Below are 21,096 nucleotides of genomic sequence, written 5' to 3'. Positions count from 1 at the left end.
GCTGCGTGACTCACACTTCAGAAGCATCATCATGATGGTTTGGTTAAATGCAGGTTGAATACAAGGGCTTCCATGAGTCAGCAGGCAACAGTGGTCAATATAAAATATAAGGAAAATCCTTAATCATGCCAACGCTTCTCTTTTTTTCCTCCCCCCCCCCCCTTTTTTTTTTCAACTCTAATCGTTGTCCTAGATTATGAAATTTTGGTTTGCCAGAGTTGAATGAAGTATTTTTTTTCATAGAAGTCATCTATTCTACACCCACTCTTTTAATGTATAAAAGATAGCTAAAAAAATCTTACAGTCTGTATATGATAATCACTTCTTAACAAGTAAAAACGACGTCTGTGCAAGCCAGCCACTCATCTTTTTTCCAATTATGACGGGTGGGAAGTATTATGAAAAGAATGAAAGTAGTGGAGCACTTTGTCCCCTTGTTATCTTTGCCAAAACAAAAAGAAGGAAATAAAAGGAAGAGTGAATAATCCTATGGTTGTACTTGGTCGATCTTCTAGGTACCCAGGGTAACCAGTATTGATAAAGCTGCACTCATAATTATGTATGCAAAAAATTACTTGCCAAAGTTTTTCCACAGAAATTAATACAAATTTGCTGCTTAAAAGGAAAAAAAAAAAAAAAAGAAAAAAAAAATCCTTACAGCATGGTAACAACGCTTATCCTGTAGAAGTCAATGAAAAGCTATCTGCAGTGTTTCCCATACCTTACAGACAAGTTCCCCAAGAATGAATCATACAAAACACTTCTAGGGCCGAGATGCAAATTGAAGGGTTTCATCTAGACTTTCAGCTTTTCATCAGCTGATGAGGGAAAAGTCCCTGAGCTAGCATTCCCTATCAGTTCCCATTCTCAGGGAAAGAAAGAACGCCACACCCCAAGCAGGCAGTTTCCCGAGGCCGCTGGTGGGTTCCCACCTGTGGGGTGGGAGCCCCAGGTCCGCCTGCCCTAGGGACCACAACTGGCAGCAGGTCCAGGACGGCAGGGCCGGGCTCGGTGGCTGCACTGGGGCCAGCTGCAGCATCCTCCAGCACAGCACCCAATGCTCTCTGCTCCTCACTTACACCACGGAGCTGACTCTGGTGTTAGCATCAGTACCCACGCTGCCCTCCTGACCCCAGGGACCAACACACAGGCCCCTCAACCTGCCCAAGCTCAAAGCACCAGCAGCTCCCGTGCAGCAAACCATTCAGTGGTGATCAAACGCCTCTTTGTGAGACAGCGTCTCCTGTCCAAGAGAAATCCTTGCTTGCCTGAGTATTGCAGTGTGCAGGATAAGTTGTTATAGATTGGAATTTATATTTCTTTTTCTTGGCAAAAGCAAAAATATTAATGACATCATTTGCCTTAGAAGAATATAAACAGACCCAGGGTTATTTTATCAACCGATTCTGAATGCAAGTAGCATACTCAACTGTCAAAACAAGTAATACATCAGGGAAATCAAAAGCGTATTTTAATCAAAACTATCCCAATTCTAACTATAAACCAAATCATTAGTACAATTAGCATTACATGATTTTTTTTTTTTTTTTTGAGTCAGAGAATCACCTTTAAAAAGCTACCATTGTTTACCAGGTATTGGATTTAGTTTCAATACTCCATACAATATCATGGGGTGAAAAAGTACTACACATTTCAATACTTGATTTTTAAAAATCTAAATTTTATCAACATAATTCAAGTTGGACCGTTGGATTAGAAGTGATGAGAACAAATAATTTTGCATCCTGAAGAGCAGTAACAGAAACAAACCCTACTGACCTAATACCCTTGCAGCATTAGCAAGACAAATGAGCAACATTCATCTTCCCGGAGAGAACCAAGATAATATTCCTGAGTGTGTATCACGGCTGCTCTCAAACACGCATTACTGACCCCATAAATTCCAAAGACAGAGGATTACAATACAGCAGAAACAGACACACAGGAGACCACAGGCTACGTGCCATGGTGCACAGCAATGTACAGCCAGACACAAGGTACAAAGTGAAAACTCCCTAGGCATCCAGAGTTTGATTGAACAGATTTCAATTCTCAAAGGCAAATCAAAGAAAAATTGTTAGCAATTTGGCTTTCCGTGTCATCTTCTTTAGATGTTTCGATTTCTAACGTCCAACTTCAGCTTTCAGTTGTCACTTCAAAGCATTATGGTCTGGGAACTGCAATAAGAAGGAAAAATATAATTAGGCTATACACCTATTTTGACCATGCACCTTTCTTTCATTTTCCATAAATAGAATACAGTTTAGCAATATATTGTCTTCATGGTCTGTACTGGCATATAAAAACACGTGTAGTTACTGATGCTAATTTTTTGTTGACTTTCCCTATCACCAATTAGAGAAAAGTAATAATTTCCTGACTGTACAGTACACCAAACTACTACACGTCTGTTAAAATTGGTGGAAGACTCAAATTTATATTTTACTCACCAATACCATCATGTTCTCTCATACAGAGACAAAATTCTGTATTTCAAAACCCTTTATTTTTCTAAATCTTCTTTTGTGTACTTGCCAACCAAGGTGGCAGAGGAAAATAAGTGCTGAACCCAGTTCTACTTTGGCCATTGACGTAGAGTTGAGTCAAAGTCCACTAAAGACTAAACTCTGTCCTCTGCATCGCAAGGACTGCTGAGGAGTCACCAAATCCACAGAACTGCCAGTAGAAGCAAACAAACCAACAAACCAACAAGAGCGACGGTGCTCCAACAGGGAGAAAGCACAAGCTGGGAGAAGGGAAGAAGGAAGTTCATGCTTTTTTAGTCTGTTTTTGAATTAAACTTCATTCCAATATTGTTGAAGCCCCTCTTAATGGGCTTTGCTGCACTCCTTGGTTTGCCTGGGGCCTCTCATTCTCATCAATCCCTTGCTGATCTCAGGAGGGAGGAGAACACTTGCCAGGGCACAGTGCGTGCTGCCCCAGTGAAACTTTCTCACAGCATGGCAGCAACATGTCCTGTGTTTGCCTGGGTGGGAGCAATGCGTGATCAAGTGGATACAAACAGGTTAGGAGTCTACTCTGATCTTGTAAATCAAAGGTTTTGACTTTCCAGGAGTAAACCTCTGTGTCAGGCACACAGGATACTTGGGAGAGGAGTCTAAAAGCTAATAAATATTGAGAGAATAATAAATTTTCTGGGTGGAATTATGTGACAGTAGTTGGCAGTTCTGAGAACAAAAACTAAGTTTGTATCTAGAATCAAAGATTTAGTGCACATCCTCGAGTAATGGATGTCCTGAGACATCCATTGGAAATGCCTTCCAACAGCATTTGGAAGGGCTGGCTGACACACTGCCTGCAGCCATCCCATACCTCTGGGCTCTGTTTCTTGTCTGCCGGGATCAGGAGGAAATTCCCCTTCCTCTTCCCAACACATAATTAAGCTTATGAAGGCTGGAAGGATTTTAGCCTTCCATTGAAGCTCTGGAGAACAGGCAAAATTAGAGATTAAGGTAGAGTGCCTGGGTAAGCTCAAGGGCATCTGGTTCACATGTCTTGGTCACACATTCAGATCTAAAGCTGTCATGAGACTTCACATCAAGGGGAGCTCTCCTGCATGCCAGACAGTCAGGGGCCTCCTTCTGGGGAAAGGAAAGGACCTTGCAGATGATGTGGCCTGCTTCCGAGGATCATCTGGGAAACCCGCCTAACAATTTATCTGCTACTGCAGGACCAAAGACATTGGCAAGGCCTTTGATAAGCTGCAGTGTGACAAATACAAGGTACAGTACAACAAAGCATATTCTGCACTGAAATACTGGTGCATCAAACTTCAGGTCTGCAGTTTGGCAGTTTCCAAAAGGGAACCAACCATCAGACTGATGTACTGGTTTAAAGTCAGGTGCTCATCCCTTGTTTTTCAGTTATGTCTAGTTCGTTCCATTGAAAAAGAATGATGTAAATTATTTATTTTTTTGCAAAGAAACATTAATCCTTTAGTCACCATATTAGCCCATCTCAAGCACAGCAAAAATCTGTGTAGGACCAAAAGTCAAGAAAGGTTTCATTAGTTTCTCCCTTGGACATATGTGTGTCAGTGTACTCCTCTACCAGCACACATACACCTCATATTTTAGGAGGTTCTGTCTTGAGAAGACATGATATGGCATCACATTAATTACCACATGTAAGGAACAGTTTCATCTACCGTGTGAAATACAGAACTTTGGATAGAGGAGTAGAAGTAGTACTTGAGTAGAAATTGTACTTGTAAAGAAAAAAAAATGTTACTCAAATATTGGAGTCTGATGGAGGCTCTTTTGAAGCTGCTCGATGTATTTCAATGCTCTCAAAAAATTTGTCGTGAAAAACTGGTAGTGCAAACACTCCTATTAAGCAATTTGATGCCTACACAAGTCTCCATTCAGGCTGACTTTAGCAGCTATCCCCATCACTCAGGCTCCAGGGATATCCCGTTTACAGCAGGAATCCACATGAACATCACATCACATCCACATCACATTCAGTTGTGACTGACAAGGATCACAAACCTTGCTGCAAAGGGAATGCTAATGATGAAAGCTTTAAAAACACACATGCACTCTGTATTTTTTTTACTATTTAAAAGTAATTTGAAAGTTAAGTGAGGCAAGGTATACCAAGAGAACAGTTGCTGCATTTGTTCATTAACTTATTCCTGAGATTCAGCATAAATGATGAAAGAGCTCACGTGTCATTAGTGAGGAAGGGAGAGGACTAGAGAGGAAATTATTTTTAGAGTGATGGCACTAAGTCAACACCCAACTTACTGCAGCTTTCAGAGCTTGATCTAGGTCTTCCAGTAAATCTTCTTCATCTTCCAAACCAATGGACAGGCGAATTAATGTATCACTGATTCCAAGAGCTTCTCTATCTTCCTTAGGCACTGACGCGTGAGTCATGATGGCTCTGGAAGAATTAAAAGCAGCATTTTTTCTAAGACATTTTATTTGTATTGGCAAAGATCAATCAAATTGGTTACCTGCCAGCATTCCCTGTAATTCCATTAAAACTTTATACCTTTTATGTACAACCTGCTGGAGAGCCACAGATTGAAAGGGATCTTATCATCAAATTATGCAAATTATGTCAACTGCAGGGAAGTCAGTGGCTTTTATCTTCCAGCCAGCACAGTATATCCAAACTACAAATGGTAAGTACGAAGTGGATACTTAAGAATCTGGAACGGAAGTAGGGAAAAAAAAATCATCTCTCTCTTCCTTCCAGATATATTTTAAATTTTCTGGTACGGAGTATTTAAATGATTTGGAGAAAGATCTGTAGCATATAGCATCCCGTATAAAATCCCGTTACTTGTTTTTAACTTCTGGTTTCTAAGATCACTCATCAAACTACACCATTTAAGATGAAGTTTATTTTCCCCAGCTATGGAGGATATATGGAAATAGCTAAGAAGCTGTTTTTCCCGTGTGCTCAGTCACTGACATCCACCACTTGGCACATACTTAAGTATTTAAAGATTTGCTATTATTGTAAAATGAGAAACTGAAACGATTTAGAATATGTTTAGTCATAACTTTCCTTGTATTTTTTGACAAGCAAATTGGATTTCAGTAAAATAATCTAATTATATAAAAATCCTATTTTTAGCCTTTTAACCTAGACAGCAGCAACCAAGTATTACTAAAATCCCCACAGTCTGCTTGACGTGAAGACAGACACCGTTCAGAGCCGCATACCCAATATGCCCTCTTGTGTAAGCTGCCAGAACGGCAGGGCTCTGCCCGCACAAGCGGGATCAAATCCACTCAATTCTAGTTATCCAAAACCACACTGATTACTTGGAATTGTGACCATAATAATAAATTGCAGCTCAGTCTCCCAGCAAAACCGAGGAAGTGTGGAAAGTATTAGTGGTAGTACTGCTGAAAATAGTGTAAAAGCCTTGCTAAAATTTACAGTGCTTATGGAACAATTTGTTCCACGGATCCAAGAGCTATCCGGTAATTCCGGACACAGCCAGTGGCACCATAAAGCAATTCTGAGGAAATGGAAAAGTGACCGTTGCTGAACCTGCCTTGATATTTGTTTAAAACGCAGGTCTAGATATAGCCAAGAGAGTTAGCCAAGAAGACAGAGACGAGCAGAGCAGCTCAGGCCATCTTTGCGCCCTTGCAGACGCTGCAGCTTCCCAGTGCAGTCCCCGGGCAGCTTCCAGGGGCTGCTCCTCTTCTCATACTAAAGCACTGCGTCCTTCTTACCTCTCCGCAGTAGGTTTGGAACAGCCTATTTACTGTAACTGGGTAGTGCCATTTGTGTGTGTGTGTGGAGACTGCAAATGAATAAACGCAGCTCAGAGAAGCTGGTGCCACACAGCCACATTTCACTACAGACGCTGGAGAGGCAGTGCAGAGCAGTTTAGCTTTGACAGGACAGAGGTACAAGTGTTACTTAAACTACATGCACTTTTTCCTCCCCTATTGCTGGTTGTGTTAGCTGTTGAGATTTTTGAACAGGTGATTTTGGAAGAGGCCCACAGCAGGGAAGAATTGCACCCATCTGACACCCGCCTCGGCAGATGGGTGACTACAGCCAATTCCCAGGCTGTGGGCAGGGAGCAGGGGAACCACCCAGCCCTTGCCCACAGTGCCTGCAGCAGTGGAGACTTCTCTGCAACCACAGGTCTGCACATTCACCTCACACCACTCTGACTCCTTCACCGGGGTGAAAACAAAGAGCTCCTCTCTCGTACTCCTAAGGAGGTCTTTGTACCGCTCCAGCCAAAGCACAAAACTGATTTTCACAAAAGCCACAGACACTTCTGCAGTAGACGCTGGCTTTTGTGTTGTACAACACAGTATTCTTGTATCTCAACTATATGCAAACTATCGTAGCTTAGTACACTAGAAAATTTTAGAACTGCCATAAAAATAGACCAGGAACTCTTTTGTTGCTCTGAAGCTTCTCTCAGACTGTTAGGATGAAGAATGACTTACGGATGCTCTGCTAGGCTCTCATATCCTCCCAGACTCTCAGCCAGTGCAAAAACCTGCAGGAAAACAGTAAACAGATGTTAACATAAAAAGTGTAAGGTTACAAATACTTAGAAAGAGACAGTGAAAGAACAAGGAAGTTCCATTTTTAGTACTTCTGATTTTTTTCTATTTCTTCTTCTACAGTAACTTTTGTATTTTAAAAGGTGTCAGTTATAATAAGGGGAAAAGAAGTATACATTTAGCAGTTAAGAGTTATTAAGATTCAAAATAAAGTATGCCTAAAATGGCTCTAAAGAGATGCTAATGCAAAACTAAAATTAAAACATGCCCATGCTGAGCAAATACAACTTAGAATTAGTTCCTATATCACACAGCACGGTCAGCAACACGGGAAGAGCAGAAAGGAAAATAAACATTAGGGCGCAGAGGCTGCCTGGACACCACCAGAGCTCTCATTCTGGTCAGAGGCAGGATGGAGCAGGCTGAGGGAACAAAATAGTCTCAGATCCCCAAATTTTCAATTAAGGTTTAAGTGATTATAACCTATCCTTCCATACCCTTCCAGCTCCAGCACCGCTCACCCATATTTGCAGGTGACACCTCTGCTTTTCAGAGCTGCCAAATGGCAGATCTGTTTGGGTGGGGAGGGGTTGGGGGCTGGAAATTAAGATTCTTCCCGCAAGGCTGCACTGATTTTTCCACTCGTTCTTCCCTGGGTCTGAAGGCTAGTTTAGCGTTTTGAAAAACAGCTTAAACGTCTCAGTGCCTAAAAGGACACCTCTGAGAAATGGTTGCTGTTAGTTAAGTGGTGTTTTTTAGCATTGATCTTTAAATTACGGGCATATATTTGCAGATGTCAAAAAGGCTCTCTAGAGAGTCAACTGCACTCAAATACGTACGCACAATTCCTCTGCTGTGAATGCATTTACTGCCCTCAACAACTCTTCTGTATCAACCTAGTGATGAACTGATGGCAAGTGAAGTCAAAAGGGTGAAGTGACCATATCACATGGAATTATTCTGCAATGTACTTCATGGTGCTTGTTGCCAAAGCTGGGTGATTTCATGCACCGGGACCTCTCAGGCAAAAGAATATTTTGTGGGAAAATTGTATTTTTAGTATATCCATTTTCAGCTGATGATATTAACTGGTAAAGCAGACAGAAGTTCCATTTCATCTTGTCAATTATTACTGGTTTGTTTTTCCAGGAGCAAAACAAAAAAAGTGCAAGAGCAGGAGACACACTAACCAGAGACACAGAGTAGGAAACACATGAAAGCATACAGGCAGAACTAGTGTATTACAAAGACAAAAGAAAAATTCCTATGGTTCAGGTAAAATAAACAACTATTTTCCAAATTGAGGAACTCCCTCTTTGCTTCACGATCCATGTCATTTCTCAATGGCTTTTTCTCTTGACAAGTACTTTGAAATATTACAGCAGTATTACACCAGCCACAGCTTCTCTGCTTTCAAATACTAGGGGTAATTGCAAAAGGCTGGTATGTCAGCTCTTTGTGAGGAGCAATGCCTGGGCTAACCTGGAAATGCTACATCATTCCGTGTAAACAGACACCTCAAATGAGCTGAAGCACCCTTTTCTTCCCTCTCATTAGTGTCGCATTTATGCATAATCTATTATTTAGAGATGGTTACACCCAAAAGAAATTAGGAGCTTTAAAAGTACAGAGGAAGACTCCCTGCCCCAACAAAAAAGGCTCCCTACCCCACTTGCTTCCATCATCGCACTCAGAGAGACAGATTCAATTCCCTTTAGGGCAGAGTATATTTACTGTCATTTACCTTTAAATTGTTGAGAAAGGCAGTAGCGTTTTCAAGATTTCCTTTAATGTAAAAGGTTATCATCCCAGGACAGCCAGTGCACTGCCGCTTGATCAGCTCATGCTGAGGGTGTGAAGGCAATCCTGGAATTTGTAGGAATTGCTGTAAGTTATTTAACATCACTTCAAAGAGTAAAGCAGCTCACCCCGAACTATGTAAAAACATCCTTCAGCTGGAAAGGAATGCAAGGGCCATTGCCAAGGCAGACACCTAACTGAGAGTCATCAGACGTGAGGAGTGTGCAAGCGACACGTACTATTGCAGTACCCACGTCCAGCCCCACGCCAGGACGCCACCCGCTCTGAAGCCTTGCCAACCTACCAGGGAAAATGACTTTCTCCACCCGGGAATCTGACTCAAGAAACCGAGCAACAGCTAGTGCATTGTGGAAATGTTGATTCATCCGGATCTTCAGTGTCTTCAAACCACGGTTGCACAGGTAACAGTCAAAAGGAGACGGGACAGCTCCAAGCGCTGCAGAAATTGAAACACAAAGATACACATGAAAAAAAGAGGGCTTTATTTTTCAGTAAAACGAAATGCCGTCCTAATTTCCCAAATTTCTTCCGCAGAAGAACAAGACATGTACCACGTAACCACAGGTGCTGTTCGTGGGAGAAATGTGAGCTGCCCTGCACCTGATGCTTTCTGTGTGTGCCATATCTCCTGCCCTGCTGTGTGACACACAGAGCACGTACTTGTGTGCGTGCACCATGCTTCCTTCTGTGAGCCGGTATATTCAATTACATAGATTTTAAGGTATTTCCTATATTGACTACTTACAGTTTTGTAAGAATTTGAGCCTTTCGTAGAGGTCATCACAGTTCACTGACACAAGCCCCATTACAACATCGCTGTGCCCTAAAAATGCAAGGAGAACGTAAGAACAAAGTTATCTGCTCCGGGGTTCTGTCACAAACCCCCTCTTTTTCTCAGCCTCGGTGCTGAAAGAGTCCCATTTTGGCAAAGCCCTTGATTCCTTCTCATTACCACAGCTGTCCTCCCTGCACCCTCACATGAATCATAGGCAGATTTGTTTTTTTCTGAGGCTCGCCTTGGCGGTGTGCTTTGCTGCACGCTGCCCTTATGCCCCCAGGTGCCTACCAAACCCGCTGCAGCTAGCTGCCAGAAAGCAGGACTTTGTACAGACATCGCTGAGCTCCTGTGGGGCAGCAGCAGCAGCCTGCTGTTTAACGAGAGCAAACCCCAGCCAGAATGCTTCCACTTTTATCTGCACCACAAGCGGACGTGTGGTTACAGCGCAGCCACCGCAGCCGAGCTACCTCTTAGCCTGGATTGTCTGGGAAGTGAATGTGCTTTTGAACAGGCTCCAGCACTGCCATATAAACTCCCTTGAACTTTGATCTAATTTCCGGCAGCTACCTTGTACGAAGCCTTGCATTTGGTTTTACAGCTGTGTGTATGAACGTGGCGCATTTCCAAACCCCACTTTTGGCTTTTTCTTGCCCCAGACAGCTCTGTAAGACCAGCTGAACCTGGGGGGAGCCAGAGTTTGAAAAACACAACCTCATCTTGTGGATTTGTTCTCCTCATTAAGGCCAACCATCTGGGCATGATCACAGTGCAAATCGTGTTTGCACAACATCACTTGCCGGTGCCATTAGCAGCAAGTTGGCAATAGCTATGTGCAGATTTATCAGTAGCAAAAGGAGTTTAAAAGCTTCCATCAGACATGGAAGAGGTTCAAGAGGTGAATGCAGAAAGGCTCAACAGTAGCTGGAACAGTTTTTAAATAACCAGCCTGAGTCGTGTTGAATTCAAGTACCTACCGTTCATGTACTTGGTTGCAGAATACATGCAAATATCAGCCCCCAGGGACAATGGACGCTAAAATGATATGAAAATAATAGGTCTGATTAAACTTATTTTTGCCTTCTGGTTCATTTCAAGCTATCCAGAAACACTGTGATCAAACACAGAAAGTAACACTAGAAAGAGAAACTAAGAGAAAAACACAGAAATCCTAACACAAAAGACAAAAACTGAGAATGAAGCAAGACAGAACGTGAGACAGAAAGCAGCAGCACAGGAAGGCACTCAATTCACAGTAAGCACAATAAAAGAACCCACAATAAATAAAACACAATTTGAAAGCACTGGTCTAATTCTCACCGGCTTTAATGAGGGAATAGAGCAATTAGAATGAAGTGCAGCATGTTCACACAGGAAAAAAATAGTTAAATTGCTTAGCTGGGGCAGGGAGAAGTAATGATGCTTAAAGTATATTTCCTTAAAAAAGGAAGGCCTCCATACAAGTTACAACATTTCAGAGTTCTCTGGGTATCAGTATGGGTGATACTGCATTAAAAGAACAACTGAACACCTGCAGAGAGCACAAAGGGGTTGGTTTGCCAAGTCTCTCTCCTCTAAGGCACTCAGCTTTCCTCACAGAAGCCTTTTTAAGGGGAGAGACAAACCAAGATGATGATGGGCAAGAAGTAATGAACAATCTTCTTTCTAAATTAGTCACTAAGTAAAGGACTTTGTGGTATAATATAAACTTATTATAAGGACTGAAGAGTACTAATAAATTAAAGGGTGATAAAGCAAGCAGATTTAGAATAAAAGAACGCTGCTGTCAGCTGAGGCACGTAAGTCTACTCAGGGAACATGGATAATGTGCATTCCCAACGTGCAGCCAAGAGGATGGTAGCATAAACACCAGTGCCTTTTACATTCAATATTACTATACAAATCACTCCAAAATTATGATTTTCTTAGTACAGTGCATCAGCAGGAGTCTGGAGGAGTTTAAAGACATTACCTATTATGCTTACTAGGCCTAATTATTACAACTCACTTTCTCCTAGGAGCAGGCCAATAAAAGATACATTAACTAGCTCACATATCCAGATGCTCAATTTTCTTCTTTCACACACATCTTTCAGAAATAAAATAAAGGTAGAAAAAAACAGAAAGCCTTTGGTATCTGCAAGACAAATTCGAGTGCTGCTCTAGCTAAGCATTAACACCTTCTAAAAGGCTCTGTTAAGGACACTGAGTTCTCTGTAAATTAACAAAAGCAGACACCTTTCCTTTGGTGCTCCAAAATAAGTTTCTCTTTAGACCTAAAATATAAGGGAATAGGTTGGTCTCCAGGGAAACACACAGGGATATTTCTAGCCCATGTTAAGATGAACAAGACTTTGAAGTTTCTTATCGAGACAGTTTTAGAATTTTAAAAATTGCCTTTACTTCATGTACTCCAGTTATAAAAGCAGAAAAAAAATAAATCATAGAATCAAAACGATGATCGACCTCCACGATCATCTGGTCCAACCATCCCCATTCCAGCAATATTACACACTAAATCGTATCCCTAAATACCACATCCAACCTTTTCTTAAATGAGTTGTCTGAGGTCAAAATTACAATCTTAAGCCACACATTCATCAAAATATTAAAGAAAAAGGTAACTTTAATAATCTCAGAGACACAGCCAATATATTTTGCTTATTTTAACTTTTTTCTCCACTTCCTTTTTGGAATACCAGGTGGTATGGTACAGATTATGAACAGCACATATAAAGTAACTGGTAGAAAAAGAGCAAAGGTAGAAAACAGCACACTATTTAACAGGTCTGCTATGATTCCGATCAGTTAGATCTAACAAATATGTGACTTTTGAATGACAGAGAAGCCTTTCTCCCAGTGGCTTAACTTACTTTCTTGATTGCCTAACTGTTTACTTAACCTCTAAGCTAAGCTATGTTGTTTTTGTCGGTATCAGACTGGTGTATAGCTAGCTATAAAATACTTTGCATGCCATCTTTGCTAATTTAGAGAGGAGCAGAGCATTGGTTGTATTTAGAAGCAGGACAGGCAATTTACAACACGTATCAAAACCACAGTTTGTTGGCAGTGGCTCCATTTTAAAAATGCATCTCTGAATACACTGAAATAATGCGGTAATTATAAACAAAGAAGGCGCTTACCTGGAAATATGCAGACATAAAAGTGTTGTCTACTACCAGAAGAACATCCTTATGCTTATGTACAACATTGGCACAGCCCTGAATATCAATGACCTTCAGCGTGGGGTTTGTGGGTGTTTCAATCCAAACAAGCTGTAGTGATTCAACAAAACAAAACATCGGTTTAGAGGTACAACAGTGCTGGTACTATCTCTGCTACGTGTATACATGTATAATGCAGTGTGCAAAGCAAACCTTTCCTCTCTTTTATGTATTTTTAAGGGTGTCAGTCTAAAAAACTAGCAATGCGTGAATATCCAGGCTTCTCTCTCCACACATATACACAGGTTACTTTTCTCATCATTTATCATCACCATCTGTATCACTCAGGATAATTTTCTTATCACCAGTTCCACCATCACAAACACTACATCTTTATTTTAAGAAATTAATTTAGAAGTCATAAGGGCTTTTAAACATAACAGGAGCGGCTAGCACCATCCCAAAGCATTGCTTATTCATTTTCTTATGACAACTGCTATTCCACTAACCACAGCCCTGGTCTGTGGTAGGGCCGCTGCAGCTGTGCCCCAGCCTCCTCCCACAGAGGCCACCCCGTGCCCTCTCCACTGCCAAAACGTTGCCACATACACCCGATCCACCAGTAGCACCAATAAAATTTTTAAGAACATTAAGCAAATAAGCTTAGCTTTTTTTTTTTCTCTCCCCTACCTTGGTTTCTGGTGTAATTGCAGCTTCCAGGTGTTTCAATTTTGTACAGTCAACAAAAACTACATTTATACCCATCTTCATGGCTACTTGCCTGAAGTACCTGTTTGTACCTTTAAAAAAAGAAAAGGGAGAGAGATGACACAAAGTGAAACAATCTCCCTAACCTTCCTTCACTGACCTCCAGTCTCTTGTATGCATCCATAGAAAATCAGCAGTGTGTGGTTTTGTGCCATACGCTACAAAGGGCTGATTAGTATTATTTTATTTCTGAAGCCTCTAAAGATTGCTGTGTTTTTAAACATGGAAAAAGAATAGTGGGAATCACGCTGATTATGAAGTACTTTTAACGAATAGTTGCTCAGTGGTTTTTGTTTGTTTGTTTGTTTTTGTTGTTTGTTTTTTTGGAAAACAAAACAGAAAATGAAATCCTTTTGCTGGCAACCGAGCAAGCGCTCACAGTCACTAGGTGCTGTTCTTCCAGCTCTTTGGTATGCACAAGCAAGCGCTTGCAGTTTTTACTTCAATTTTCACCAACCCCGGATACAATGACAACTTTATTCGATCTTGTACTTTCAAGGTCTTCCTCCTTTTTAGTGAGCTTAATAAAAAATTTGGGAGAGGAAGAATCAAGGGGTAGACTCCAGATACTGTGTTGCTTATCATTCCATTAAGTTAGCATGTAATGAAGACCTTAAAAAATTGATTATTCCTTCCTTTCTGTTCCTTTCTGTTTCCTTTCTTTTGGAAGCCTTTCCCTGGAAAGCTTATAAGAAAAAAAAAAATGCTCATTGATCACTAGATATGTAACATATTGACCACCTGGCAACACAGCCTGGATTAAAAATTAATTTGTTAGGTCTTTCTGCCAAGGTTATTCAACATTTATTCACTTCTGCAGATAGCCAGCTGCCATCTTGCCATAAAGGCATTGGACATGCAGGGTTAGATTCTGTCTGAGCACTGTGTGAATGATTTTTATTTTAGAAAATACTTATATTTCTACAATAAACTATATACTGGCTTCTCTCTTGTGTTGTAGGGAGCTTATTCAAGCACAGGAAATTTTCACATAGGCTGTGAACTCTACAAACACAACCCACAGAAAAGCTGCTTTGTAGTAGTTTTATGTACTTTTAATAACAGCCCACCACACAAAACGTTTGTTGGAAATGAGTGGTTACACTGAAGGAAGCCCTTCTAAAAATTACATCAGTGGCCTAGAATTCAGAGGCGTCAACTTCCTCCAGCTCCTCCTCACGCATCCCAAAACTCAGCATCTCTTAAGCACATCCCAGCCAATATTCTTTCCACCATGGCCCTTGAGAGCTTCTCAGTTTTTTTTTCTGTTCTTCTGACAAACTTGAATACTGGGGACTCACTTGATTTAGCAAGCACAGTACGGCCATCCTAACCAACAAGGCTTTTTACAATGAAATTCATCACTACAAAACTGCTGTAGGCTGGGGCTTTAATGAACGGGTGAACTGGTTTTGCTGGAAAACTGCACCCATGGGCCTTTTGGGAGTGAGGAACTGATAAAATGCTTTGACCAAATTGCTTTGATTTACTGAGTTCCGTGGTGGGAGGGCTGGAATGAACGGCGCAGACTGCTGAGTAGGGGTTTCTGCTGGCTTCACTCAGCTTGGTTTCAGGTGTACTTTGGAGAAGGGCTATCTGGCATGACAGAGCTCAGATGGTAAAATCCAATGTGTGTGTTTCTGTTTGATGTGCACAGGCATACAGAACTGGCTGGCAAACAGCAGTCACTCCTAGCCGTGAGAAAGGTGGTTACTCTTGCTAGAAAATTTTCAAGCTATTGCTTGGGAAAATGCTCCTCGTTGCTGGCCTCTCCAACCTTCCTTTGAAAACAGAGCAGATTTGATCTCTTTGTATCAAAGTTTTGAAATAGTTGGAGGGCAATGACAGAAGATGACGAGCTTCACTGGTCTGTGAAACACAAGAGTGGGGCACTGAGGGCACCGACAGTTGCAGGGGATCCTGGCAGACTTCCCTACTGCAGACTTCTGGGTGGCATCGACCTTTTGAAGGATTTTGGAACAGGTGGATGCACTCTGTTACTGGGGAGATTTTTGGAGGAATGGCTCAAAAAAATTATGCAAGATCACAACCTACTAGTGGGCTGCAGTGTCACTGTTGCTTTCGGAAGACATAGCCATGACAGACATGAGTTTTGCATTCTGGGAAGATGACAGAATAGAGTTGTTTAAACAGTCCAGCCAAAATGCAGGTTGGTAAAGGATCAAGTCTGAGAAAGGAACAGTAGAAATAACAGAAGCTGGAAAGCTGTACTATGTTGGACAGAAGACAAATCTGTGCAAAGCTAGGATATTGCTATTTTTCCCTCATAATAGCATACGTTCCTAGTTAGCTATATTTTTGAAGCCTCCATATTGTGCAGCAGATTTTTTCAAAGTTTGAATTTCTACCACCAAACTCAGACAGGAGTGTTCTGTGTTCTCGTGAAGTCAAAAAACTTTTTAAAAAAGTTAGATCAAATCAGAAAGTTCAGGAGAAACGCAAGTAGATACATTTAATCATTTGCACAATGAAGATCAAAAACACACTAGTGCCTTACTTACCTCCATAGACATCATCCATGCAGATAATTGTATCTCCTGCCTTTAACAGGTGAGTAATATTCAAAGTAGCAGCTAAGCCAGAAGCATAGGCTAAACCTAAAACCAGAGAAAAGTGGCAGACAGACCATATTTGAATATGATACAACCTTGTCAAACTTGCCTTTGCATTCTTTACTTTGCTTTTAAAGGAAACCTGTTCCGTCACTCTCCCCTGTGCTATCTCGCTCTCTAAGGAGATTCAATAAAAGCAGCAGGCCTTTTTTACACAAGGCGTGACCCACAAAGAACGCAGGTAGCAGCAGCTGCCTGCCTCACCCTCATGTCACCGAATTCAGTGCTGCTACACGAGGATGAGCTCAGGACAGGGAACACCATGCTTGGGTTTAGCTAAGGCACTCGATGATGCAAGAAGCAAAGTCATGATACGGGGAGCAGGGACTGAGCTGGGCCTCCTGAAGAAGCACCAAGCTCTCACACGTTACCAGCAGACACTGGCTGTGAAAGCCTTACTGTTGAAGTACAGCTGGTGACAACTCTGTGTCCTTGTCTCCCCAAGATACATCTCCTGTAGCCACCATCAAGAGGTGTACGATTTCCCTCAGGAACCTGTTAACTACTTACAGTATTTAGCTCCATCCAGCGCAGCCACAGCCTTCTCCAGGCAGTTCCGGGTAGGGTTTCCACTCCGGCTGTATTCATAGCCCTGTTGTGAAAGCAAGAAAGAAATACAACTTTAGAGAGAGCTGTGAGAAAGTTTTGGACAATAAGAGTTCTGGGTTTGCTCTAAAGGGGTGTCTGGAGCTCAGCTGCAGTCACCGGGCAGCCACCACACCGCTGGCAGAGCCAAGGGCCGGGCGTTCAGCTGCTGACTGCAAGGCCCTGCCTCGGAACTGGGACAGCTGAGGCACGTTTAAGTGTCACACAACTTTAAAAATCAAGCTTTAGGTAAAGAAAATCTAGACTGCTGTTGATTGACAGGCTGTATCTCAATGATTAAAGAACTCAGAGAAAACAAATTCTCTGTTCTTTGAGGAGAACCCGTGTTCTAGACAGCACCCGCTGGTCTTTGGCTATTCATCTCGTTGCAGCGATTATCTAAGCGGATGTTAATCACCTTGTTTAAATCTACATGAGCCGGAAAGCCCATTATGCACCCCAAAGTGCACCGTGATGCCTCGGAGGCCCAGCCCCACGAAACGAGGAGTGCCTCCGCTCCTGGTGAGCTCACCGGAAGCCACCCGTGTCGCTCAGACCCAAATACTGGGTAGTCTGAGCCCGATCACATACCCCTGAAATTAACTCTGGAATTCCAGTGATGACTGGTGATCACCTGAGCAGCTGCCAGGAATGCTTCAGTACTCGAGACAAGAAGTGAAATGCCTCCAAAGTGGTCTCCTAGCCCTTTATGGACATCCCCAACCTGAGGATGGTTTCTAGGAGAATACTGAGGGACATCTCGTATTGCTTGCCCTGTTCTCCTACTTTTTCCACCTCCAGTCACTTGTGGAGAAGAGGCCCTGCTCTGACACAGTGCCTGTCAGAGCAACGTGCCCCATCTCCATGATGCTCTGCTTGAAAGACGCAATAGGGCACCTGCAAGTGCCAGTCTGTACCAGCTAAAAAGCTACCAAAAGCCCCAATGTGGAATTCCCTGGCATGCAGTCATGCCAGGTTCCATGTTTCTGTGCTGCAGCTTTTACACAAATACCAAAAAAGAAGAAGAAAATACATATTCATGCTGCAAGGGTACACTTGTGGCACCAAGAACCTGGGTGAGCATCTTGGTATCTGCGTGCTTTCCGGATTTCTGCTTAATGACAACTTCATCACGTTCAGGAATCTCACCGAGCTTCCTGCAAGGCGGTCGCTGTATCACCAGCACGTGAACGCAGCGCCGTGTGACTGCTGCTCCCGTGGTCTTCACAAAGCTATCTGCTCATCCTATGCAAACTGCAGGCTGGGTTACAGATCCTGCGTGGCATCAAAGATCACAAGGCAAAAACTCCTACACTCCAAGCAGCAAAGCGTGACACCCAGGCCCGGGGTTTGAACAAATCCTGATTTGTGTGTTGCAAATTTGTGTTATTTCCCTTGTACGCACACTGCGGCCATGGGAAACTTCACGACCATTCAGTGCAAACACTTGCAGCGCTTTATAAAACACATCCCCAAACTGCTCGTGGAATATTTATTCCATCAGGAAGGCCAATCAAAGCAATCTCTTACATGATCTGTGTAAATGAGAAGTATGTTCCACCCAGCCCAGAGGGAAAGAGAACTATTGTTAGCACGCAGCCTTAACAAAGACCTGGGACCTCAAAGCGTCCCACGGCTGCCTGCCTGTGCAGCACCTGCCTCTGCCTCTGCCTCCACCAGCGCAGGCTGTCCTGCGGCCCTCGGGGCCACACGGTGCCTTCTGTGGGACGAGGGTGTGTGGTGGGACAGCAGGGGACAGTGCAGGATAGCACAGGGCAGGACAGGGCAGGATGGTGCAGAACAGCACAGGATAGAGCAGGACGACACCAACAGCCAGGTTATTGTAGGATAGAGCAGGACAGCACAGGATAGAGCAGGATAGAGCAGGACAGCACAGGATAGAGCAGGACAGCACGGGACAGCACAGGGCAGGACAGCCCAGGATGGTGCAGAGCAGCACAGGTTAGTGCAGGATAGAGCAGGATAGCAAAGAAGAGAACAGGACAGAGCAGCACAGCACAGGACAGCATGAGATAGAGAAGGATAGAGCAGGATAGCACAGGATAGAGCAGGACAGTAGAGAACAGCACAGGTTATTGTAGGATAGAGCAGGATAGCGCAGGATAGAGCAGGATAGAGCAGCACAGGATAGAGCAGGATAAAGCAGGACAGGACAGCACAGGATAGAGCAGCACAGCACAGGATAGAGCAGGACAGCACAGAACAGCACAGATTATTGTAGGATAGAGCAGGATGGCACAGCATAGAGCAGGATAGAGCAGCACAGGTCAGAGCAGCACAGCCCAAGACACCACAGCACACGCTTTATCCCAGGACCCAGCATGAGGCACAGCCACCTCCCTGCTGCAGGCTGGGGGTGCCTGGGGGTGCCCGCCGGGCCCGGGGCAGCCCACGGGAGGGTGCCACAAAGCCTCGGGGAAGCTCACCCCGGCCCCAGCGCCGCCACCTTCCGCTTCCCGGCCCCGGCCCCGACCCCCGCCGCACTCACCGCGTGCTGCCCGGGGGCCCGCTGCTTGAACGTGGTGGAGAGCGACAGCGGCGGCACCACCGCCCCCGAGCGCCACTGCTCGGGCTCCTGCCCGGCGTGGATGGCCTGGGTGGCGAAGTGCCCGAAGGGCGCCAGGAAGCCCCGAGCAGCGCCGCGCTCCATGGCCCAGCCCCGACTGCCGCCGGCCCCCCCCCGGCCCCGCCGCCACCGCCGCCGCCGCCACCGGCACCGCCCCGCGGGGGGCACGGCCCGGGCGGGGCCTCGCCGCCGCCACGCATTGGCCCGGCCACGGCCCCCGGGGGCTGTGGGGGCCGTGTTTGGGCTCGGAGATTCTCCTGACATCCTCAAAACGTGCTCCTGACGCTTACAGCTTCTTCCCCGAAAGCCGAACTTTAAATAATTTCGTAAAAATTGGGAGTAAATTCAGAGTAAATCTGCGTTTGAGTGGAAGAAATACACCATTTAGCCCGTTTTTCAGCCCGGAGCAGAAGCATGAAGTTTAGGAAGGGATTTAATCCTCTGGTGGCAAATCTGTGTCCCGTAGGCCTGTTGGAAATGCCCACATAAATCACTCAAAGCACCGCGCTGAACCTCAGTCACCAAGTTTCTTCACCAAAAGAAATTAATACTTTAAATACTTTAACTTATAAAGCAGCCATTGAGGCTGCAAGGTCTGACATTTTCTTGCCTACTTTTTCCCGTGAAATGTCATTTTCTAAACAGGTCTTTGCCACTTTGGCAGATGTTTTGCTCTGTAGCATCTCTCCCAAGCCAGCCATTCCGAACGCCTGGGAAAAGGAGAAGTTAATTTCTCTCCAGAGAATCCCATCCACTGTCCTCCAGTAATTAATTTATTTCTGTGTTGCCCTTTGGAAATAGGAGAGCAACAGGAGAGCATTTCTCTTTACATGGGTGTTTTCAAGACTCTGCTGGGCTCTCTTTACAAGTTTAAATGTAACGCACACTTACAGGATATATATTCTAATTTCCTACCTACTGTTGGCTTTTGAACATTTTTTGTTTTAGTCTTTTATTCCTCCCTGTTTTGTGACCTGTTCATTTACACACTGAAAAAGCTGGCATTGTTCCTACATATACCCATGAGAAATCACTGCTCTATTAGTTACTTCCTGCACGAGGAATCCCATAAGTGAAGTTTCGTTAGGCTCACAGCCCAGAAACCTGCAGAAAATGCAGTTTTGTGTAGTCACAATCCCTGATCCTACTTTTATCTAAATTGCCTGCTGCTCGGAAGGGGCGAGTTAAGTAGCTCAGGAAGATGGAGAATACAAACACGACAAAGTTGAGTTGTTAGATAGTTAGATAACAAAACAAAACAGATCTCTCAAGGGTTTGTAGGTGCACAGTCCTAGCGAGGGAGGACTTTGCTGCAAACTCCAGTTTCCACAGGGCAGTTGCCATTAGTAATGCTCTCATTATGGGTTGAATAAGGGGTCCATAATAAGCTGGTAAACAGTGACATCATGCCTCTGCCTGCTCTTGGCTGGCTTTTGGTAATTACAAGGGCACCGTGAAGCTCTGAGCACCTGAGGAGCGTCAGGGGAGCTGCGCTCCCTGCAGGACTGGCTCTTGTGGGGTGCCAAGGGCTGTTTGTGGACGGATAGTGGACGGCTGGTGGGGTGCCCATCGCCTGACCACATCCACGGCGTCAGCCTCTGTTGGAACGGGTTTGGTTTTCCTCCAGCAATAAGAAAACCCGGGGAAACCTCGCAGGATGGACCAAGGGACTGCAGAATAGAAGGGATGTGGGATAAATTTTTTTGGACTCGATGATCTTGAGGTCTCTTCCAACCTAGAAATTCTG

General features: G+C 43.9%; 1 protein-coding gene across 1 annotated transcript; it reads right to left on the bottom strand.

Moving 5' to 3' along the window:
• Positions 1-1,287: 1,287 nt before the first annotated feature.
• Positions 1,288-19,446, bottom strand: CTH (cystathionine gamma-lyase). Its single transcript, XM_082765813.1, has 12 exons — positions 19,272-19,446; positions 16,688-16,769; positions 16,067-16,162; positions 13,467-13,576; positions 12,756-12,887; positions 10,590-10,647; positions 9,583-9,660; positions 9,121-9,273; positions 8,761-8,882; positions 6,957-7,009; positions 4,770-4,908; positions 1,288-2,177 (listed from the first exon to the last, which is right to left on the bottom strand). The coding sequence occupies exons 1-12, from the start codon at positions 19,431-19,433 to the stop codon at positions 2,151-2,153; spliced, it is 1,212 nt and encodes a 403-aa protein (XP_082621939.1). The 5' UTR covers positions 19,434-19,446; the 3' UTR covers positions 1,288-2,150.
• Positions 19,447-21,096: the final 1,650 nt, after the last annotated feature.

Source organism: Aythya marila (genome assembly GCF_965140915.1).
Source record: "Aythya marila genome assembly, chromosome: 8".
NCBI lineage: Eukaryota > Metazoa > Chordata > Aves > Anseriformes > Anatidae > Aythya > Aythya marila.
The sequence above is the reverse complement of the archived record's forward strand: the minus strand, read 5'-3'. Positions and strand labels throughout refer to the sequence as shown.